The 26319-nt window shown below is 34.3% G+C and overlaps 1 protein-coding gene across 1 annotated transcript in view; it reads left to right on the forward strand.

Annotated features, from left to right (window-relative positions):
• Positions 1–26319, forward strand: part of Dhc93AB (Dynein heavy chain at 93AB) — a 2991564-nt gene that overhangs the window by 2020904 nt on the left and 944341 nt on the right. Inside the window, exons 22-23 of the mRNA XM_067759821.1 lie at positions 21614–21818; positions 21883–22047. Coding sequence (XP_067615922.1) covers positions 21614–21818; positions 21883–22047 — 370 coding nt within the window. The remainder of the gene's footprint in view (positions 1–21613; positions 21819–21882; positions 22048–26319) is intronic.

Below are 26319 nucleotides of genomic sequence, written 5' to 3' on the forward strand. Positions count from 1 at the left end.
CAGCAATTCATTCTTTGCTTTTCCATCTTTGCGCCTCGGGAAGTTTTTTTTAACGACGACACATACGTCTTTTGTGGCAAAAGTTTCCCGAGTAAACCGGATTCATCGGCGTTGCCTAGTTGCTCACTACTTAATCGAAGCTCCTCCTTTTTCATCTTTAACGCTTTTTGAATGGGTCAACTATCGGGGGCTGTGAAGATAGTTTTTCTCCAGAGACTTGGCAACCGAACACCATATCTCTTTTTAAAATTTTGAAGCCATCCATCACTGTAATTGAATTCAAGGCGATTTTCCTTAATTTTAAAATGAATATCTTTTGTTTTTTCTTTCAACATAAGCCCGCTAACCTGGAGATTTTTGCCTGTCATATTTAAAAACCATCGATACAGAGATTTTTCCATCTTTGAGTACTCTGAATGACGTAAAGTTTTGCTCTTTCCAGGACCGATAAAAGTATTGTTGACACATTTAGAGATTGCATTTTTATTTTTAATAATTACGCATATTGTAGACTTTGGCACTCCATTTTTAAGCGCTAAATTAGTAAGACTTTGACCCTTTCGTAAATATTCCACAATATCTGATTTTTCTCTTAAGGTCAAAAACTTGTGCTTTTTAGTGTGCATTTTTTAAACTGATTAATTTTTAGAAATTTTTGCAAGACAATGAAGTAACAATCATGCTCGCATGAAATGACCAACTAACAACGTTGAAAATTTGTACTGACAACTGAACTTAAGAGAAAGCAACGCATGTACATGTGTATGCGAGTGAACCAAGCATTTCTCAGCGAAGGCTATGTACATTTTAAACTTTAATAACTAGGGGATTCCGCAATTTATTAGGCTCTTGAAATTCGATAGAAATTTGAAAATCAATAATGTTAATATTTTAGAGCTTTTGCCAAAAGTTTATATTTTAGAGTACTCAATGGAAGCGAAAAAGTGTTCATATTTTGGGGTGTTAATATACGGGTATTATTAGGGTGTTAATACTATCGCTAGTGCACTGCAAATCATTTCTCGAACGACCTTAATAGGATTTTGGCCTTACCTTTATTAGTCCTGATTTAAAATTTAAAATACATTGAAATCCTAGCCATCGCGGATATACTTCTCCAAAATTTAATTATTCGCGTTGTGATTTCAATCGAATTAATAATCTTATCATATCCGAGGAATGGTTAACCTTATTCGCGGATCAATAAAACTACGATATGTTTTGATGTATTTACGAATAAAATTGCTAAAAATCTCTGTGGAAAACAACCCCCCTACAATTAAATGGAATAATAGACAATTAAAAAAGCTTAAGAAGCTACGCAATAAATTCGACAAGCTTTATAAAAACTAGCGTGTTTAAATCAAAACCGCCGCCTTTGGTAGGAAAGCTACACGAGCAGTTCTCGAAGAGTTCGGTACATGATTCAGTCTTATGCACCCATCGAATATTATTTCAAGCCATTCCACGGCCGCCCTACTTGCAACTTGTAGCATGGCCGGGAATACACCATCTGGGCCCCGCGATTTAACTTAGAAAACGTCTTCACTGCCCACTCGATCTTGGTATGGGTCACCAAGCCCGGCACTACCCGCTCCGTGATCGAAGTATGAGTGCTGACTGCTGGCTCTTCTAAACCATCTCCCAATGGGAAATGTGTATCGAGAAGCACCTCAAGGGATTCCTCACTATTTCGTGACCATTCCCCGTTCTCTTTCTTTATTAGCCGCTGGACTATATTTCCCCATGCTAGGACTTTTCTCAACCGTCCTGTTTCGCTGGAGCACTCTATGTCCGTACAGAAACTTTTCCACGAGATTCTCTTCGCCCTGGTAATTTCGCGCTTGTAGATCCTCAGTACATCCCTGTACTCGTCCCGACACGCTCCGCTTTCCGCGTCTTTGCGAGCTTAACCATTTCTTTAATCTGGCTTCTTAGAAGACTCAGCTCATTGCTCCACCATGGCGGCTTTGCGTTTCCTCTGAATCTTCTTATAGGGAAAGCTTTGTTATACGCAGTCATAAACGTCCTCCTAAGGAATTCAGTTCTTCCACATTGGCAACCTCTTTGGGTTGTCCCAGTTTCGTTTCTACCTGTTTCTGGAATTTAGTCCAGTTTGTTGACCTAGGTTTTCTAAAGGTTTCTCCCTTCTCTACCCTCTTTAGGGGGATGCTGAAGCTGATATACGCATGGTCGGAGAAGGATCGTCTATCCAGAACTATCCAATCATACTTTGATATATCACGTTCGGAGCTCAGTGTAATATCCAAAACATTGCTGGATGTTGAACCAATGTATGTAGGGAGATTTCCCCTGTTGGCTATCTGCAAATTGGTTTGCAGGATGTAACAAAATAGGGATTCGCCTCTATCGTTCGTATCTGCTTCTCCCCACGAATTGTGGTGCCCATTTGCATCCGCGCCTATGGCCAACCGCGCTTTGCGCCCTTCGTCCTGTACTAGCCTCTTGCACTACATCGGTGGAACCTCCGCAGTATGGATCATGTAGCAGGATGCCAGGATAAGTGCCTGCTTATTCCTTTGCTCAACGGCCACCACCACGAGCTCTTCAGTAGTGTAATTAGGCAGCATATATGAATGCAGCTCTTTCCTTACAATTACTACAGCTCGTACCCGTCCTTCTGTTTACGCATAGTAAACGCCAAATGCGCTCGCGCTAAGTCCAGAAACCTTTCCTCCCGATGAGAGCCACGGCTGCTGGATCAGCGCCACGGCAAACGAACCCTCCTCAAGGGTTAGGGGGAGTTCGCTCGACGCCACTTTACTGTGTTGGAGGTTTATCTGTAGGACTCTCAGCACCATTGGTGCTGGAGGGGGACACCTACGTCGTGACGTCGTCGTCCTCCCCTTACCCTTTTGGTTTAGATTGTTCGAAGCCCCATTCAGCCTCTTGTAACTGTTGTGCCGGGTGTTGCTCTGTGCGACTCACAGCACCATCTGGCTGTTGGTCCTCTTCTAACACCTTCGTGGTGACGTCGGCTACCATTTTTAAGTGTAATTCACTATACATATTTAAGTCTGTACTTACGATTGAACCGCGATAACCATGAGGATCTTTGAAAATTTTTGAAGAAGCGCTAGTCGATTGACTACAGTTCAAATAGGGTGGGTTTTCAATGACTTCCAAAATAGTCGTATCTATAGAAATTGTATCGCAGGCTTTATCGCCTGAATATCCCTTAAATAAAAGAACTTTAGTTTGTTTACTGAATCAAATTTAAAATTTTTATTTCTACTCACGCTTTCGATTTTCCAATTGCTTAAGCTTAAAACGAAACTCGACTTTTCTCCCAATTTACGTTTTCTAAACAAGTATGCCAAGCAAGGCCGGTACTACCCACTCGGAAAATTTTCACGAAAATCACGTATTTTGTCGTAGTTGTTCTCACGGTAAAAGCTTCTTTATAGCTTCTTCTTCATATAAGCAGGTTCGGAACATCATTAGCATGAAAGTAAATAAATACTCCACAAAAGCCACACACACATGTGACCAGAAATGAAACAATCGGTGCTACAAAAGCGAGAGTGCGCAGCCGACAGCGGGAATGCAAAGCAACTACACACACACGTAGTTATATACACAAAAAGACAATATGAGACAGGGAAAGTAAATAAACAGCAGAAGTTTCTTGAACTAACTAGGAGCTAGTAGCACCCCAGGAGTCAGTTTTGATTTATAATTCTCTGAAGTGTAATATTGAGTGATATACATATTTGCCGTTGTACTACTTAAAATAGTGGTGAATAAAATTAACTATTTGAACATATCGCTCATTTGCTGCAACGTCGTCATAACTCAAAAAAACTTGACTTTTGAGTTAATAACATATAAACGTACACAATATCATGATCTATGTTGATAAAAAAATCTTCGCGATCAGTTAAAAATTTAGCACGTGTTATAAAAATGAAAATATGCCCAACATATGCCAGTTAAAATCTTTGAATGGCTCCCCTGGAAAATTGTGTTTTTTGAGTTATGACGACGTTGGAGCAAATGAGCGATATGTAGAATAGTGTTGTATTTTATATAAGAAATCAGTGATCGAACAAACAGAAAGCAAAATAAGAAAATGGACCGGTTTCTCATTCGGAATATAAAGCCGAACAGCGAAAGCGCTCGTCGGCAAGAAGAGGGGACTGCGACAGTGTCAACTAGTAAAGCTTCAGTTTTCCACGAACGTAAGTATAAATAAGTAAGGGAGTCTAAGTTCGAGTGTAACCGAACATATTATACTCAGCTCGAGGTTATTAACTGAATTTGACCACTTTTATGAGAAAGATTCGTTATGAGAAAATATATGTGCCGAATTTTATCACGATAGGTCGATTTTTTTTCGAGTTATGGTTCAGGTTCGGCAGTGCCACGCCCATTATACATTTTTTTAATTTTTTCAATTTCTTGCTTTAATAACACTTCAAAAGTATTATAGGATTGCCATAAAGCTATTTTCCGCCAAAAAATTTTCCATTAAATATATATTCATTCGAGATCCCTTTAAAAACCTTTCTTATAAAAGTGGGGGTGGTCCTAAACGGATTTAGTCCATTTTCACTAGAAATAGTGAATTCGAGGCAATATCGCGAAATTAGGTTTTCTCGGACTCGCCTCGAATCCGAGGCGATATCGCGGACTTAGGTTCTCTCGAATGCATTTTCTCGGACTCACCTCGTATTCTAGACTCGCCAAAACGCATTGCACAATTCCGAGAACTTCAGGCCTCTGCCGAAGAAGAAAATGACAAAGATTTGCCTGCTTTAGCTGCTTACTGTCGTACGAGGTATAAATATATTTTAAGGTCTTTGTTATCATTTATGTGAGTTACAGAACTTGATTTTTCAACATATGGGTCCTTCGAATAAAATCTTTGAAGACTGTAGCTGCCAACTACGAAACAGTGATGAAATTTTTTCCAAAAGGTCACTGAAGGTAGAGATATTGACAGCATTATCGTGGCGAAGGCTTCAGGATTTCGTCATTCTATGGAGTCATTCAATTTTTTGTTCCTTTTAGTAACAATTATCGAAATTTTCGATCGTATCGAAATTCTCAACAAAGATCTACAGCACTCGGAGCTTTGTGTCGTCGATTCATATAAAAAGATAGAAATTGTTGCGGAAATTATGAACAGTTCTCGCTATTCCAAATTCACGAAAATTTGGCAAAACTGTAATGAAATGGCCAAGATTTTCGAAATTGAGGATGCCCATTTACCAAGGAAACGAAAATTGCCAAAGCGTTTTCAAAATTCTAATTCTGATGGTCAGGTTTTCGAATCTCCTGAAGATTATTACAAGAAAATTTATTGTGAAATTTTCGACCAAGTGTATTCTTCTTCGAAAAGTCGATTCGATACTGATTCAGCCAGATTTTTTAAATCTTCCGAGAGTTTTGCTGTAGGTCAATCAAACGATGTCAAAAGAATTGCATCCTTTTATAGGGGGGACTTCAAAGATCCTGAACTTATAAATGATAGAGATTTTTTTCTTGAAATTTTACAGCGCGAAAAAACAAAGTTCAGCAATATTCGTGAAATCGAAATTTTTTGAGAGAAAACAAATGTTATATGGATCTTATTCCGGAATTTGTGCGATTCATTCGATCGATAATTACGATTCCTAGATCTACGTGCTCCAATGAAAGGAGCTTCTCGGTTTTGCGTCGAATCAAAAATTATCTAAGGTCATCAACAGCGCAAAATAGACTAAACCATGTGGCAATGCTACATTCGAACTCAGACGCAGTTGATAAGCTCAGTTTGGATGATTTGGTGAATGAGTTTATCAGTCCCAATTCGAAACGAACTGCTGTTTTTGCTATGTAATGATGCTTATATATAGTATGGCCTGTAAAAAAGCAAATACATTTTTAAACCTACATGTATTTGTACTAGTTATTGATTCATGTTGTGAACTGGAAATACTCTTTAAAAGGGGTGGGGGGGAGGGTCATCATATCATAATCATATTTACAAATTTGATATCGATGCACGCAAAAACTAGCACACTGTTTATATTGCTACAGCAAGCACAGCTGAAGCCAAATAACGGAATATTTTCAGCTAAATAGTATACTAATTTATGAAAATCGATCTAGTAAAACTTATCGTTTAAATCTTGCAGGATATGGCTGAATCTCCAATTTTCTATTAAAGCTTCTAGTCCCCCCTTTTCCTTGTAAATTATTTTCCATTTTTTATAAACTTGCACGCATTTCAAAGTTTGCAACGAACTGATTACGTTTAGCTTAATGGTTAACATAACAGTAGAAATAGTATAGATGCGCAAATTCATTTACAGCTTTTCATGGTTGAAGTAACCTTTTAAAATTGTTGCAAACCAACAACAATTTCAATTCGAAATATTTAAGAGATGTATTTGGTATATTTGACTAACATGTATAGTTGGTTTAACGATTTTTTTTAACAAAAAAATTTCGTTGTGAACCAAATGAGATCAGCTAAGTTACATTAACAAAATTCTATTAGAAACAAGTAAGAACGGGACTGTCTTCGGCTGTGCCGAAGACTTCATACCTTTCATGAATAGGGCTGAACAATAATCTTATCCCGTTCGCAATCTCCGAATAATCGGATGTATAAGATAAGAAATATATAGTGAACAGATCTACATACCTAAACGATTTTTAAGATAAATATAAAATAAAAAACAGGTAGGTACTTTGTGTGAGGATGCAAAGTTTCAGGTTTTTTGTGGTCTGCGTGTAAAAACTATGACTACGAATCACGTATTTCAATAATTTATGACGTAAACGTTACAATTTGATGAAATTTGATGAATTTTGAAGCTTCTAGCCGTAAAAAAGGATCAAAAATTACAGGTTATATGGGGTATATAATATATATACCACCGATCTCTATGATTTTTTCAGACAACAATATATGCTATATACGTAAGCATTTGGTGAAATTTGAAGCTTATAGCTGTTAAAATGGGGCAGAAATTGCGGAAAGTTTTTTATCTGAACAATCGGTTGTATGAGATATATACTATATATACCACGGATCTCAATGATTTTTTCAGACATCAATATATGCTATACACGGAAGCCTTGGGTGAAATTTGAAGCTTCTAGCTGTTAAAATGGGGAAGATCTAGCGCAAAGTTTCTTATCTGAACAATCGGTTGTATGAGATATATACTATATATACCACCGGTCTCTATGATTTTTTCAGACAACAATATATGCTATACACGTAAGAATTTGGTGAAATTTGAACATATCTAAACGATTTTTAAGATAAATACAAAATAAACAAGTAAGAACGGGACTGTCTTCGGCTGTGCCGAAGACTTCATACGTTTCATGAATGGGGCTGAAGAATAATCTTATCCCGTTCGTAATCTCCGAATAATTGGATGTATAAGATAAGAAATATATAGTGAACAGATCTGCATACCTTAACGATTTTTAAGATAAATATAAAATAAAAACAGGTAGGTACTTTGTGTGAGGATGCAAAGTTTCTGGTTTTTTGTGGTCTGGGTGTAAAAACTATGACTGCGAATCACGTATTTCAACAATATATGACGTAAACGTAACTACTTGATGAATTTTGAAGCTTCTAGCCGTAAAAAGGGGGGCAAAAATTGAGTTTATATGGGGTATATAATATATATACCACCGATCTCTATGATTTTTTCAGACAACAATATATGCTATATACGTAAGCATATGGTGAAATTTGAAGCATCTAGCTGTTAAAAAGGGGCAGAAATTGCGCAAAGTTTCTTATCTGAACAATCGGTTGTATGAGATATATACTATATATACCACCGGTATCTATGATTTTCTCAGACAACAATATATGCTATACACGTAAGCATTTAGTGAAATTTGAACATATCTAAACGATTTTTAAGATAAATATAAAATAAAAAATAGGTAGGTAATCTGTGTGAGGATGCAAAGCTACACGTTTTTTGTGGTCTGCATGTAAAAACTATGACTACGAATCACGTATTTCAAAAATATATGACGTAAACGTAACTATTTGATGAAATTTGATGAATTTTGAAGCTTCTAGCCGTAAAAAAGGGGCAAAAATGAGAGTTTATATGAAGTATATAATATATATAACACCGATCTCTATGATTTTTTCAGACAACAATATATGCTATATACGTAAGCATTTTGTGAAATTTGAAGATTCTAGCTGTTAAAACGGGGCAGAAATTGCGCAAAGTTTCTTATCTGAACAATCGGTTGTATGAGATATATACTATATATACAACCGATCTCTATGATTTTTTCAGACAACAATATATGCTATATACTTAAGCATTTGGTGAAAGTTGAAGCTTCTAGCTGTTAAAATGGGGTAGAAATTGCGAAAAGTTTCTTATCTGAACAATCGGTTGTATGAGATATATACTATATATACAACCGATCTCTATGATTTTTTCAGACAACAATATATGCTATATACGTAAGCAATCGGTGAAATTTGAAGCTTATAGCTGTTAAAATGGGGTAGAAATTGCGAAAAGTTTCTTATCTGAACAATCGGTTGTATGATATATATACTATATATACAACCGATCTCTATGATTTTTTCAGACAACAATATATGCTATATACGTAAGCAATCGGTGAAATTTGAAGCTTATAGCTGTTAAAATGGGGTAGAAATTGCGAAAAGTTTCTTATCTGAACAATCGGTTGTATGAGATATATACTATATATACAACCGATCTCTATGATTTTTTCAGACAACAATATATGCTATATGCGTAAGTATTCGGTGAAATTTGAAGCTTCTAGCTGTTAAAATGGGCCCAAAATTTGCGAAAATATATATATATATATATATACTATATATACCACCATATATATACTATATATACCACCGATCTTTATGAGTTTTTCAGATAACAATATATGCTATATACCTAAGCATTCGTTGAAATTTGAAGCCTCTAGCTCTTAAAATGGGGCAGTAATTACGAAAAGTTCCTTATCTGAACAATCGGTTGTGGGTGATATATACTATATATACGACCGATCTCATCAATTTTTTCAGGCAACAATATGTGCAATATACGAAAGTATATGGTGAAGTTTGAAGCTTCAGTCTGTTAAATTGGGTAAGATATTACAAAAATCCTCTTTTTCTGAAAAATCGGTTGTATGGAGGATATATGCTATAGTGGTCCGATCCGGTCGGTTCCGACAAATGTCTAATCGGACACCCAAATACACCCGCTCACCAAATTTTATCAAGATATCTCAAAAATTGGGGGACTAGTTTGCATACAAACAGACAGACGGACAGACGGACAGACGGACATGGCTAAATCAACTCAGCTCTTCAACAATATATGCTATATACGTAAGCATTTTGTGAAATTTGAAGCTTCTAGCTGTTAAAACGGGGCAGAAATTGCGCAAAGTTTCTTATCTGAACAATCGGTTGTATGAGATATATACTATATATACAACCGATCTCTATGATTTTTTCAGACAACAATATATGCTATATACTTAAGCATTTGGTGAAAGTTGAAGCTTCTAGCTGTTAAAATGGGGTAGAAATTGCAAAATGTTTCTTATCTGAACAATCGGTTGTATGAGATATATACTATATATACAACCGATCTCTATGATTTTTTCAGACAACAATATATGCTATATACGTAAGCAATCGGTGAAATTTGAAGCTTATAGCTGTTAAAATGGGGTAGAAATTGCGAAAAGTTTCTTATCTGAACAATCGGTTGTATGATATATATACTATATATACAACCGATCTCTATGATTTTTTCAGACAACAATATATGCTATATACGTAAGCAATCGGTGAACTTTGAAGCTTATAGCTGTTAAAATGGGGTAGAAATTGCGAAAAGTTTCTTATCTGAACAATCGGTTGTATGAGATATATACTATATATACAACCGATCTCTATGATTTTTTCAGACAACAATATATGCTATATGCGTAAGTATTCGGTGAAATTTGAAGTTTCTAGCTGTTAAAATGGGGCCAAAATTTGCGAAAATATATATATATATATATATACTATATATATATACTATATATACCACCATATATATACTATATATACCACCGATCTTTATGATTTTTTCAGACAACAATATATGCTATATACCTAAGCATTCGTTGAAATTTGAAGCCTCTAGCTCTTAAAATGGGGCAGTAATTACGAAAAGTTCCTTATCTGAACAATCGGTTGTGGGTGATATATACTATATATACGACCGATCTCATCAATTTTTTCAGGCAACAATATGTGCAATATACGAAAGTATATGGTGAAGTTTGAAGCTTCAGTCTGTTAAATTGGGTAAGATATTACAAAAATCCTCTTTTTCAGAAAAATCGGTTGTATGGAGGATATATGCTATAGTGGTCCGATCCGGTCGGTTCCGACAAATGTCTAATCGGACACCCAAATACACCCGCTCACCAAATTTTATCAAGATATCTCAAAAATTGGGGGACTAGTTTGCATACAAACAGACAGACGGACAGAAGGACAGACGGACATGGCTAAATATCAACTCAGCTCTTCAACCTGATTATTTCGGTATACTTAATGGTGGGTCTATCTATTTCCCTTTAAGGACTTACAATTTTCGGTTTCGTGACGAAATTAATATACCATTTCATTTTCATGAAAGGTATAAAAATAGGTAGGTAATCTGTGTGAGGATGCAAAGCTTCACGTTTTTTGTGGTCTGCATGTAAAAACTATGACTACGAATCACTTATTTCAAAAATAAATGACGTAAACGTAACTATTTGATGAAATTTGATGAATTTTGAAGCTTCTAGCCGTAAAAAAGGGGCAAAAATGAGAGTTTATATGAAGTATATAATATATATACCACCGATCTCTATGATTTTTTCAGACAACAATATATGCTATATACGTAAGCATTTTGTGAAATTTGAAGATTCTAGCTGTTAAAACGGGGCAGAAATTGCGCAAAGTTTCTTATCTGAACAATCGGTTGTATGAGATATATACTATATATACAACCGATCTCTATGATTTTTTCAGACAACAATATATGCTATATACTTAAGCATTTGGTGAAAGTTGAAGCTTCTAGCTGTTAAAATGGGGTAAAAATTGCGAAAAGTTTCTTATCTGAACAATCGGTTGTATGAGATATATACTATATATACAACCGATCTCTATGCTTTTTTCAGACAACAATATATGCTATATACGTAAGCAATCGGTGAAATTTGAAGCTTATAGCTGTTAAAATGGGGTAGAAATTGCGAAAAGTTTCTTATCTGAACAATCGGTTGTATGATATATATACTATATATACAACCGATCTCTATGATTTTTTCAGACAACAATATATGCTATATACGTAAGCAATCGGTGAAATTTGAAGCTTATAGCTGTTAAAATGGGGTAGAAATTGCGAAAAGTTTCTTATCTGAACAATCGGTTGTATGAGATATATACTATATATACAACCGATCTCTGTGATTTTTTCAGACAACAATATATGCTATATGCGTAAGTATTCGGTGAAATTTGAAGCTTCTAGCTGTTAAAATGGGGCCAAAATTTGCGAAAATATATATATATATATATATATACTATATATATATACTATATATACCACCATATATATACTATATATACCGCCGATCTTTATGATTTTTTCAGACAACAATATATGCTATATACCTAAGCTTTCGTTGAAATTTGAAGCCTCTAGCTCTTAAAATGGGGCAGTAATTACGAAAAGTTCCTTATCTGAACAATCGGTTGTGGGTGATATATACTATATATACGACCGATCTCATCAATTTTTTCAGGCAACAATATGTGCAATATACGAAAGTATATGGTGAAGTTTGAAGCTTCAGTCTGTTAAATTGGGTAAGATATTACAAAAATCCTCTTTTTCTGAAAAATCGGTTGTATGGAGGATATATGCTATAGTGGTCCGATCCGGTCGGTTCCGACAAATGTCTAATCGGACACCCAAATACACCCGCTCTCCAAATTTTATCAAGATATCTCAAAAATTGAGGGACTAGTTTGCATACAAACAGACAGACGGACAGACGGACATGGCTAAATCAACTCAGCTCTTCAACCTGATTATTTCGGTATACTTAATGGTGGGTCTATCTATTTTCCTTTAAGGACTTACAATTTTCGGTTTCGTGACGAAATTAATATACCATTTCATTTTCATGAAAGGTATAAAAATAGGTAGGTAATCTGTGTGAGGATGCAAAGCTTCACGTTTTTTGTGGTCTGCATGTAAAAACTATGACTACGAATCTCGTATTTCAAAAATATATGACGTAAACGTAACTATTTGATGAAATTTGATGAATTTTGAAGCTTCTAGCCGTAAAAAAGGGGCAAAAATGAGAGTTTATATGAAGTATATAATATATATACCACCGATCTCTATGATTTTTTCAGACAACAATATATGCTATATACGTAAGCATTTTGTGAAATTTGAAGCTTCTAGCTGTTAAAACGGGGCAGAAATTGCGCAAAGTTTCTTATCTGAACAATCGGTTGTATGAGATATATACTATATATACAACCGATCTCTATGATTTTTTCAGACAAAAATATATGCTATATACTTAAGCATTTGGTGAAAGTTGAAGCTTCTAGCTGTTAAAATGGGGTAGAAATTGCGAAAAGTTTCTTATCTGAACAATCGGTTGTATGAGATATATACTATATATACAACCGATCTCTATGATTTTTTCAGACAACAATATATGCTATATACGTAAGCAATCGGTGAAATTTGAAGCTTATAGCTGTTAAAATGGGGTAGAAATTGCGAAAAGTTTCTTATCTGAACAATCGGTTGTATGATATATATACTATATATACAACCGATCTCTATGATTTTTTCAGACAACAATATATGCTATATACGTAAGCAATCGGTGAACTTTGAAGCTTATAGCTGTTAAAATGGGGTAGAAATTGCGAAAAGTTTCTTATCTGAACAATCTGTTGTATGAGATAATACTATATATACAACCGATCTCTATGATTTTTTCGGACAACAATATATGCTATATGCGTAAGTATTCGGTGAAATTTGAAGCTTCTAGCTGTTAAAATGGGGCCAAAATTTGCGAAAATATATATATATATATATATACTATATATATATACTATATATATATACTATATATACCACCATATATATACTATATATACCACCGATCTTTATGATTTTTTCAGACAACAATATATGCTATATACCTAAGCATTCGTTGAAATTTGAAGCCTCTAGCTCTTAAAATGGGGCAGTAATTACGAAAAGTTCCTTATCTGAACAATCGGTTGTGGGTGATATATACTATATATACGACCGATCTCATCAATTTTTTCAGGCAACAATATGTGCAATATACGAAAGTATATGGTGAAGTTTGAAGCTTCAGTCTGTTAAATTGGGTAAGATATTACAAAAATCCTCTTTTTCTGAAAAATCGGTTGTATGGAGGATATATGCTATAGTGGTCCGATCCGGTCGGTTCCGACAAATGTCTAATCGGACACCCAAATACACCCGCTCACCAAATTTTATCAAGATATCTCAAAAATTGAGGGACTAGTTTGCATATAAACAGACAGACGGACAGACGGACAGACGGACATGGCTAAATCAACTCAGCTCTTCAACCTGATTATTTCGGTATATTTAATGGTGGGTCTATCTATTTTCCTTTAAGGACTTACAATTTTCGGTTTCGTGACGAAATTAATATACCATTTCATTTTCATGAAAGGTATAAAAATAGGTAGGTAATCTGTGTGAGGATGCAAAGCTTCACGTTTTTTGTGGTCTGCATGTAAAAACTATGACTACGAATCACGTATTTCAAAAATATATGACGTAAACGTAACTATTTGATGAAATTTGATGAATTTTGAAGCTTCTAGCCGCAAAAAAGGGGCAAAAATGAGAGTTTATATGAAGTATATAATATATATACCACCGATCTCTATGATTTTTTCAGACAACAATATATGCTATATACGTAAGCATTTTGTGAAATTTGAAGATTCTAGCTGTTAAAACGGGGCAGAAATTGCGCAAAGTTTCTTATCTGAACAATCGGTTGTATGAGATATATACTATATATACAACCGATCTCTATGATTTTTTCAGACAACAATATATGCTATATACTTAAGCATTTGGTGAAAGTTGAAGCTTCTAGCTGTTAAAATGGGGTAGAAATTGCGAAAAGTTTCTTATCTGAACAATCGGTTGTATGAGATATATACTATATATACAACCGATCTCTATGATTTTTTCAGACAACAATATATGCTATATACGTAAGCAATCGATGAAATTTGAAGCTTATAGCTGTTAAAATGGGGTAGAAATTGCAAAATGTTTCTTATCTGAACAATCGGTTGTATGAGATATATACTATATATACAACCGATCTCTATGATTTTTTCAGACAACAATATATGCTATATACGTAAGCAATCGGTGAAATTTGAAGCTTATAGCTGTTAAAATGGGGTAGAAATTGCGAAAAGTTTCTTATCTGAACAATCGGTTGTATGAGATATATACTATATATACAACCGATCTCTATGATTTTTTCAGACAACAATATATGCTATATGCGTAAGTATTCGGTGAAATTTGAAGCTTCTAGCTGTTAAAATGGGGCCAAAATTTGCGAAAATATATATATATATATATATATATACTATATATATATACTATATATACCACCATATATATACTATATATACCACCGATCTTTATGATTTTTTCAGACAACAATATATGCTATATACCTAAGCATTCGTTGAAATTTGAAGCCTCTAGCTCTTAAAATGGGGCAGTAATTACGAAAAGTTCCTTATCTGAACAATCGGTTGTGGGTGATATATACTATATATACGACCGATCTCATCAATTTTTTCAGGCAACAATATGTGCAATATACGAAAGTATATGGTGAAGTTTGAAGCTTCAGTCTGTTAAATTGGGTAAGATATTACAAAAATCCTCTTTTTCTGAAAAATCGGTTGTATGGAGGATATATGCTATAGTGGTCCGATCCGGTCGGTTCCGACAAATGTCTAATCGGACACCCAAATACACCCGCTCACCAAATTTTATCAAGATATCTCAAAAATTGAGGGACTAGTTTGCATACAAACAGACAGACGGACAGACGGACAGACGGACATGGCTAAATCAACTCAGCTCTTCAACCTGATTATTTCGGTATACTTAATGGTGGGTCTATCTATTTTCCTTTAAGGACTTACAATTTTCGGTTTCGTGACGAAATTAATATACCATTTCATTTTCATGAAAGGTATAAAAATAGGTAGGTAATCTGTGTGAGGATGCAAAGCTTCACGTTTTTTGTGGTCTGCATGTAAAAACTATGACTACGAATCACGTATTTCAAAAATATATGACGTAAACGTAACTATTTGATGAAATTTGATGAATTTTGAAGCTTCTAGCCGTAAAAAAGGGGCAAAAATGACAGTTTATATGAAGTATATAATATATATACCACCGATCTCTATGATTTTTTCAGACAACAATATATGCTATATACGTAAGCATATGGTGAAATTTGAAGCATCTAGCTGTTAAAAAGGGGCAGAAATTGCGCAAAGTTTCTTATCTGAACAATCGGTTGTATGAGATATATACTATATATACAACCGATCTCTATGATTTTTTCAGACAACAATATATGCTATACACGTAAGCATTTGGTGAAAGTTGAAGCTTCTAGCTGTTAAAATGGGGAAGAAATTGCGCAAAGTTTCTTATCTGAACAATCGGTTGTATGGGATATATACTATATATACCACCGGTATCTATGATTTTCTCAGACAACAATATATGCTATACACGTAAGCATTTAGTGAAATTTGAACATATCTAAACGATTTTTAAGATAAATATAAAATAAAAAATAGGTAGGTAATCTGTGTGAGGATGCAAAGCTTCACGTTTTTTGTGGTCTGCATGTAAAAACTATGACTACGAATCACGTATTTCAAAAATATATGACGTAAACGTAACTATTTGATGAAATTTGATGAATTTTGAAGCTTCTAGCCGTAAAAAAGGGGCAAAAATGAGAGTTTATATGAAGTATATAATATATATACCACCGATCTCTATGATTTTTTCAGACAACAATATATGCTATATACGTAAGCATTTTGTGAAATTTGAAGCTTCTAGCTGTTAAAACGGGGCAGAAATTGCGCAAAGTTTCTTATCTGAACAATCGGTTGTATGAGATATATACTATATATACAACCGATCTCAATGATTTTTTCAGACAACAATATATGCTATATACTTAAGCATTTGGTGAAAGTTGAAGCTTCTAGCTGTTAAAATGGGGTAGAAATTGCAAAATGTTTCTTATCTGAACAATCGGTTGTATGAGATATATACTATATATACAACCGATCTCTATGATTTTTTCAGACAACAATATATGCTATATACGTAAGCAATCGGTGAAATTTGAAGCTTATAGCTGTTAAAATGGGGTAGAAATTGCGAAAAGTTTCTTATCTGAACAATCGGTTGTATGATATATATACTATATATACAACCGATCTCTATGATTTTTTCAGACAACAATATATGCTATATACGTAAGCAATCGGTGAGCTTTGAAGCTTATAGCTGTTAAAATGGGGTAGAAATTGCGAAAAGTTTCTTATCTGAACAATCGGTTGTATGAGATATATACTATATATACAACCGATCTCTATGATTTTTTCAGACAACAATATATGCTATATGCGTAAGTATTCGGTGAAATTTGAAGTTTCTAGCTGTTAAAATGGGGCCAAAATTTGCGAAAATATATATATATATATATATATACTATATATATATACTATATATACCACCATATTTATACTATATATACCTCCGATCTTTATGATTTTTTCAGACAACAATATATGCTATATACCTAAGCATTCGTTGAAATTTGAAGCCTCTAGCTCTTAAAATGGGGCAGTAATTACGAAAAGTTCCTTATCTGAACAATCGGTTGTGGGTGATATATACTATATATACGACCGATCTCATCAATTTTTTCAGGCAACAATATGTGCAATATACGAAAGTATATGGTGAAGTTTGAAGCTTCAGTCTGTTAAATTGGGTAAGATATTACAAAAATCCTCTTTTTCTGAAAAATCGGTTGTATGGAGGATATATGCTATAGTGGTCCGATCCGGTCGTTTCCGACAAATGTCTAATCGGACACCCAAATACACCCGCTCACCAAATTTTATCAAGATATCTCAAAAATTGGGGGACTAGTTTGCATACAAACAGACAGACGGACAGACGGACATGGCTAAATATCAACTCAGCTCTTCAACCTGATTATTTCGGTATACTTAATGGTGGGTCTATCTATTTTCCTATAAGGACTTACAATTTTCGGTTTCGTGACGAAATTAATATACCATTTCATTTTCATGAAAGGTATAAAAATAGGTAGGTAATCTGTGTGAGGATGCAAAGCTTCACGTTTTTTGTGGTCTGCATGTAAAAACTATGACTACGAATCACGTATTTCAAAAATATATGACGTAAACGTAACTATTTGATGAAATTTGATGAATTTTGAAGCTTCTAGCCGTAAAAAAGGGGCAAAAATGAGAGTTTATATGAAGTATATAATATATATACCACCGATCTCTATGATTTTTTCAGACAACAATATATGCTATATACGTAAGCATTTTGTGAAATTTGAAGATTCTAGCTGTTAAAACGGGGCAGAAATTGCGCAAGGTTTCTTATCTGAACAATCGGTTGTATGAGATATATACTATATATACAACCGATCTCTATGATTTTTTCAGACAACAATATATGCTATATACTTAAGCATTTGGTGAAAGTTGAAGCTTCTAGCTGTTAAAATGGGGTAGAAATTGCGAAAAGTTTCTTATCTGAACAATCGGTTGTATGAGATATATACTATATATACAACCGATCTCTATGATTTTTTCAGACAACAATATATGCTATATACGTAAGCAATCGGTGAAATTTGAAGCTTATAGCTGTTAAAATGGGGTAGAAATTGCGAAAAGTTTCTTATCTGAACAATCGGTTGTATGATATATATACTATATATACAACCGATCTCTATGATTTTTTCAGACAACAATATATGCTATATACGTAAGCAATCGGTGAAATTTGAAGCTTATAGCTGTTAAAATGGGGTAGAAATTGCGAAAGTTTCTTATCTGAACAATCGGTTGTATGAGATATATACTATATATACAACCGATCTCTATGATTTTTTCAGACAACAATATATGCTATATGCGTAAGTATTCGGTAAAATTTGAAGCTTCTAGCTGTTAAAATGGGGCCAAAATTTGCGAAAATATATATATATATATATATATATACTATATATATATACTATATATACCACCATATATATACTATATATACCACCGATCTTTATGATTTTTTCAGACAACAATATATGCTATATACCTAAGCATTCGTTGAAATTTGAAGCCTCTAGCTCTTAAAATGGGGCAGTAATTACGAAAAGTTCCTTATCTGAACAATCGGTTGTGGGTGATATATACTATATATACGACCGATCTCATCAATTTTTTCAGGCAACAATATGTGCAATATACGAAAGTATATGGTGAAGTTTGAAGCTTCAGTCTGTTAAATTGGGTAAGATATTACAAAAATCCTCTTTTTCTGAAAAATCGGTTGTATGGAGGATATATGCTATAGTGATCCGATCCGGTCGGTTCCGACAAATGTCTAATCGGACACCCAAATACACCCGCTCACCAAATTTTATCGAGATATCTCAAAAATTGAGGGACTAGTTTGCATACAAACAGACAGACGGACAGACGGACAGATGGACAGACGGACAGACAGACATGGCTAAATCAACTCAGCTCTTCAACCTGATTATTTCGGTATACTTAATGGTGGGTCTATCTATTTTCCTTTAAGGACTTACAATTTTCGGTTTCGTGACGAAATTAATATACCATTTCATTTTCATGAAAGGTATAAAAATAGGTAGGTACTATGTGTGAGGATGCAAAGCTTCACGTTTTTTGTAATCTGTATGTAAAAACTATGACTACGAATCGCGTATTTCAAAAACATATGACGTAAACGTAACTATTTGATGAAATTTGATGAATTTTGAAGCTTCTAACCGTAAAAAAGGGGCGAAACTGATAGTTTATATGAAGTATATAATATATATACCACCGATCTCGATGATTTTTTCAGACAACAATATATGCTGTATACGTAAGCATTTGGTGAAATTTGAAGCTTCTAGCTGATAAAACGGGGCAGAAATTGTGCAAAGTTTCTTATCTGAACAATCGGTTGTATGAGATATATACTCAGACCAATTCTAAATATTCTCGCGGAATTTTGTTCTCGCGGATTTTTTTTATTCCCGCGGAAAAATTCCTCCAATTCTGTTCTCCTAGGGAGAACAATAATTGGGGAATAGGAATTTCAAATTTTCGAAGTTGAAAAGTTTAATTATTGTTGCAAATTTGTTGGAAATTAAGAAATAAAATATAAGCAATGCACAGTATTTATTGCATTTCATGTCGTATTCACTGAAATGAGTAATGAATTGGTGCCACAGCAACATCAACAGCGGAACATAAGAATAAGAAGGCCGCATAACACAAATCTACCGGAATTGTCTGCTTTCATTCAGCAAAGCAATTTTCTGGCGGCCAAGTTGAGTTGAATTCGTCCTTCGTCATATGACAAAATCTATTTAAGTCTTATTAAAAAATCCTTGCTCAATTTCTGGATGGCTGCATCAAATATGTATACCAAGAGCTCTACCGTTGCTATACTTTTCGACTTAAAATAAAGAATATTGTGGTTGTAGTTGTTGTTGTATTAACAGTGAGAATACTGTGGTAGAATGTACATACATATTTTAGCACAAATTTGTACAAATAAGTGATCTTTCTTAAAAGAACCAATTTCCTTTAACTATTTTGATGCATTCCCTTTAATTTAACAAGTGAAAAAAGTCCTATGAAATGGCAGCGAAATCCCCTCTCCCTCACATTCATAATACCTACTTTTCTCCCATAACAGGTGTCCGCTTTTTCGAACATTGTTCAGAATAGGAGGAAAGGTAGAAGTGAAAAAACTCTCAAGGAACTTTTATTTAGAACACGAGGAATGGGAGAAGGGAAAAAACTTGCACGGAATTTTTGTTTAGAATTGGGATGACTATGTATACCACCGATCTCAACGATCTTTTCAGACAACAATATATGCTATATACGTAAGCATTCGTTCAAATTTGAAGCCTCTAGCTCTTATAATAGGGCAGTAATTACGAAAAGTTTCTTATCTGAACAATCGGTTGTGGGGGATATATACTATATATACTACCGATCTCATCAATTTTTTCAGGCAACAATATGTGCAATATACGAAATTATATGGTGAAGTTTGAAGCTTCAATCTGTTAAATTGAGTAAGATATGAGAAAAATCCTCATTTTCTGAAAAATCGGTTGTATGGAGGATATATGCTATAGTGGTCCGATCGGGCCGGTTCCGATAAATGTTTAATCGGACACCCAAATACACCCGCTCACCAAATTTTATCAAGATATCTCAAAAATTGAGGGACAGACAGACGGACATGGCTAAATCACCTCAGCTCTTCATCGTGATTATTTCGGTATATTTAATGGTGAGTCTACCTATTTTCCTTTAAGGACTTACAATTTTGGGTTTCGTGACGAACTTAATATACCATTTCATTTTCATGAAAGGTATAAAAAGTAACTGCGCAAATCAGTAAATTTTACAAAAGAAATAGTAAGCGCAGAATGCACCAATTATTGAATTGGTTAAATTTACTATATTTATTGTTAAGAAAAAACAACAAAATATAAGGTAAAAAATGAACTATGTTTGGTTGTTAATATAACTTGTTGAAATTGTAAAGATCACAACAACAATTTATACAGAATGTGCCTTAACCAATAAAAAATTTTAAATTTGACCAAGATTATCAGTTACCTAAGGGTTTTTGCAACAACAATTTACATGGATAGCAAGTTAACCACAGAAATTGTTAGATTTAACCTATCTTATTTTTCTGGGTGTATGTGGAGCAATGCGGTGGGGTGCGTTGGTGGTTGAGATGGCCTTAGATGGATCCATGTTTTTTGAATTAATAACGAAAAAACTCGACTTCGTTCATTGTGCACTGTGAGCTGAAGCCAATAGTAAAATTATTACAGCTGGCTTCCCATCACTATCAAAAAGTAGTTCGAATCTTTTTATTCAGAACATCTAAATACACTATACAGCGCCCCAAAATACATAAAGGTACATGGACTTGGTCCAGTATGCTGTACATTTTATTTTCGTGTGCCATTGTTTTTAATGGGGGTTTTCGGAACATCTTTACATAAAGTCATTCCTTACATACGTTTGTATATTTTTAAACGATTAATTGTTCTTGCAAATCACATTTGTTGCCAGGGCCATTAAAATCGGTGATAAGGAGATCGAATACAACTCAAGTTTTCGCCTTATATTACATACTAAATTAGCGAATCCACACTACAAACCTGAAATGCAGGCGCAAAGTACTTTAATCAACTTCACTGTAACACGCGATGGCTTGGAGGATCAATTGTTGGCCGAAGTGGTGAAGGCAGAGCGGCCTGATCTAGAAGATCTAAAGGTACAAACATACATAAGATTACATGTTAAAGTATGCAACAAATAAATCATTTTTTACTAATTAGGCCCAATTGACAAAGCAAGAAAATGATTTTAAGATCATGTTGAAAAAACTTGAAGATGATCTACTCTCCAGGCTATCTTCAGCTGGCGAAAATATTTTAGGTGATACAGCACTAGTAGAGAACCTAGAAACAACAAAAAGCACAGCATCTGAAATTGAACTAAAGGTAAAACATACGAGGAGGCATAATAGTCAAATGGACTTAAACGACAAAGATTTCCATTTTGACATAAGAGTAATATTTAAAGGGTGTGTAAGTTTCAAAAGTGTAAATCGTTGAGATGCTACTATGGCTAAGCCCATTTGTATTTACTCAAGTGCTAATTAATATCTACATGTTTTATTTTTTTTTTTTTCCAAAAAAAAAACCTTTGAAACTTTCGTTGACGCTTAAGTCTTTTTGATAGTTATGGCTCGATATATTTAAAGTTCGCTTGGAAAATTATTCGAACCCAAGCGAAGGGCAAGTTTTTAAAAAGCTTACAGAACCCAAATTTTTCGTTTCGCATCAAGGCGAATTCAGTACCAGGTGTTGTTATCTCAACAGCTGATTGCTTATTCTTGATTATTTTCCATACAGCGCCTTGTACTTGTCAGTGAATCGAATTCTTCTGCACGGCGAATTGGTTGAATTCGCTTTGCCACTACCTGGTATGGATTCGCCTTGGCTTCGCGTAAAAAAGAAACCTACTGTTGTAAACACAATGGTCTGATTTAGTTCCATCGTGGCCGCCGGGCAATGACGACAAACATGACAAGGGTTTCTGCTGTTCTTTGTATTTTTTTAAATATAAAAAAAGCATAATATCCCAAAAAATTATTAATTTTACTGCCAAAACACGTTCAAAAAAATTTGGAGAGATATCTAAAGACGTGTTTCGTTAACATTATTAACAAACCGCTAACTATAGGTACAAATTATTAAAAACTAAAAGCTAATTGCCACAAGCATTTGCTAAATTTAAAATTTTTCAATCAATATTCTTAACTAATCGGCGTACGTGCGCTGTCAAAAATTTAAACTCATGCAAGCTTATGGAAACAAATGTAATGTAAGCCGCATATATGTAAACTGTATTTTTTAAATTAAAGGGTTTTAATATAATGTTCGCCCACCAATCTGAAATTCCTGGGAACGAAACGAGTCTTTCGATACAGCTCTTAACATTTTGTGTGTGCTTTAGCAGTCAATTGCTAAGGCAAAGAGGCAAAAAATGCATCTTTATTTCTGTATTTGGCTACTCTGAATAAAAACCGTCAGAAAATTTTGCCCGGTATTGTATTTTGAGTATGCGAAGTATGTACGCGTATTTTGTTTACAGCTTTAAATAATAGAAATGTTTGTAAGCTTGCAAATGTAAACTTTCATAAAATTTAAAAAAAAAGAATAAATTTTCATTTTGTATATAAAACCAAATCAGTAACCCAGTTTCGCTTCAACGCTGACAAAAAGATTTTTAAAGAAAATTAAAATAAATTTAATTTTGAAAGCGTTACACTTTGGTTATTATAGAAAGCTCACTTTAAGTTATTTTCAAAAACATTTACAGAAATGCTTGTTGGGTATATTAAAGAAAGTAATAACTATATGACATTACTTTATTTTGTCTTTTATTCCAAGCTAGAGAAATTGGCGAAATTTTATCTGAACTTAAAAAAAGACAAAAAAAACAATAAATTCTATCATGAGAAAGCAAGACCACTATTTCTCCGAAATAAGTGAGTTTGGCATGTTATTCTCTATTTTTTATCAAGTTTTTTTCACAATTAAAAGCAATGCAAATAACACAGAAAATTTATTTCGCGCTCTCTTGGTTCACTTATTCCACAAAAATGTCGGATATAGTTATGCATTTGTGCATTCTAACTGAAAGCAAAATTTTTATTTGTCAGAAAAAATAAAGAAAAACCTGCCAAATATCAAAAAACCTAACGAAACACAAACACAAACTGGCTTGTTTGTTTTTTCTTTAGTTATTTGGAATATAGTTCACACATTTACACCAGTACTGAAACCGTATTATTATTATTATTCTTTATTCAGTCTATGATAACAAAATCTTACAGACTAGAAATATAAAGGTATGTAGGTAAAGAATTTAAATCTTAGAAACTAGATATGTAGCATGTTAATAAAGAAATAATTAATGATTAAATAGGTATGTGGGATTTGCTATAAATAAAAGGAAATTATCCTAGAGGCGAACAAAGTTCTTGGTATTGTAAATTCAAGATATAGCTTCATGTAAATATTATTAAGCTCATTAACAGCTATATATGACAATACAACTTATAGAAAACAAACTTCCGCAATGTGGCGCGCAAGTCAAGAAATGCAAATCCTTTAAAAACGGGGGGAATCTTGCGATCGATTTTCAAGTAATTTCCCGATGAACTAGAGACATGAAACTTGGGCCGTAAGAACCCAGTGACAATGCAATATTTCATCAAAAAAATTCCGCTAGGTGGCGCATGGATCGTGATATTGACAAAACTAGTTTTAAATTGGGAATCTTGTAATCGATTTTTAACTAACTTCCTGTATATCTAGAGACTTGAAACCTGAAATATAGTTTAAAACTCGGTGACAGTGTAATGTTTGATCAAAAAATTTGAGCTATGTAACGCACGGGTCGAATTATTTAGAAGATTAGGCCATACTTTCATGGCTAGCCTCCTGAGTGTTGCAGGCATTGTAGAATTCCACCTCGTTGAAGGCCCAACTCAATGCATACTTTTAGGCGTACGCGACTTTCTCCACGATTCTCTTAGACTTTCAGGCGAATTTCATCACGATTTTCAGCTTTGTAAATTAAGTAGCTAACAAAACGAGGTGGGACTCTCTTGTTATGATGCGAGGTGGAGTTCTGTTGTTTTCGCCAGTGTTGTCAGCGAAAATTCCACTAATTCTCTTAAATCTTAGGAATTAACTATGAGTAATATGTTTAAGTTAATTCCGATCAAGGCAGTTAATTTCGGACTTTCGTTCGTCTATCATCCGCTTAACCCACTATTCTTTATCATGAAGCTTCTTATACTTTGATTTTCTTTGGTGAATTTTTGGGAACAATGATCTAAAAAGCGGTGAATCACGGGTTCTGGTGAATGAACTATTAGTGGTAGACTTTAAAATATTCTAAAATCTTCCGGCACAAAATTGTTATGCTTATTGAGTTAAGCTAGAACTCAATGGATAGCCTCGTGGCCGTTGCAGGCGTTCTAGAATTACACCTCGTTTGTTAGCTATTCAATCTACACAGTCACATACGCCTGAAAGTTTGGAAGGGCGCGCATGGAGTTGGGCCTTAAAGGCCTTTCAGGCGTTCGCAACTTTCACCACACGGAGGGAAATCTATGGCTCGACCACCCACAACTATTGATACTACATAAAATAAAAATTGTTAATCCCGTCCCATCAATAAATATGGATATGCTATCACTGTACGAATGATGAATCAGTATTGAACTGGTATCCAAATAGAATATGCGTAAGAAATCAATTAACTATTGATAAATTCGGCATTCTTAAAAAAAAATTAAATTTGACATTTGGCTTCAACATGATTCGAACCCTGTTCGTCTGGGCTATGATCCTAGTGCTCTACCATTAGGCTACGGCATGTCATGAAATTTCCAGAGAAATATGCAAATATATGAAATATAAAAAAAATTTTAATCCAAAAAGCATTTCAACAAGTTAGTGCTACGATTTCTTCTCGAACAGACGCGAGATTTTCGAGGACCGAGAAATCGAGAACTCGAATTCTCGCGAGATCCTCGTGTCTCGAAGTACTCGCAAATCTCGCGAGTTTCTCGACATAAACTTAATTGCTGTATGGACAGTATTTATACACTTGGTTTTTTTTAATTGTGAATTTTTTTATACTCAGTTGAGCAGAACTCACAGAGTATTTTAACTTTGATTGGATAACGGTTGGTTGTACAGGTATAAAGGAATCGAGATAGATATAGACTTCCATATATCAAAATCATCAGTATCGAAAAAAAATTCGATTGAGCCATGTCCGTCCGACCGTCCGTCCGTCCGTCTGTCCGTTAACACGATAACTTGGGTAAATTTTGAGGTATCTTGATGAAATTTGGTATGTAGGTTCCTGGGCACTTATCTCAGATCGCTATTTAAAATGAACGATATCGGACAATAACCACGCCGACTTTTTCGATATCGAAAATTTCGAAAAATCGAAAAAGTGCGATAATTCATTGCCAAATACGGATTAAGCGATGAAACTTGGTAGGTGAGTTGAACTTATGACGCAGAATAGAAAACTAGTAAAATTTTGGACAATGGGCGTGGCACCGCCCACTTTTAAAAGAAGGTAAATTAGAAGTTTTGCAAGCTGTAATTTGGCAGTTGTTGAAGATATCATTATGAAATTTGGCAGGAACGTTGCTCTTATTACTATACGTCAGCTTA

Source organism: Eurosta solidaginis, chromosome 1 (assembly GCF_040869045.1).
Source record: "Eurosta solidaginis isolate ZX-2024a chromosome 1, ASM4086904v1, whole genome shotgun sequence".
Lineage (NCBI taxonomy): Eukaryota > Metazoa > Arthropoda > Insecta > Diptera > Tephritidae > Eurosta > Eurosta solidaginis.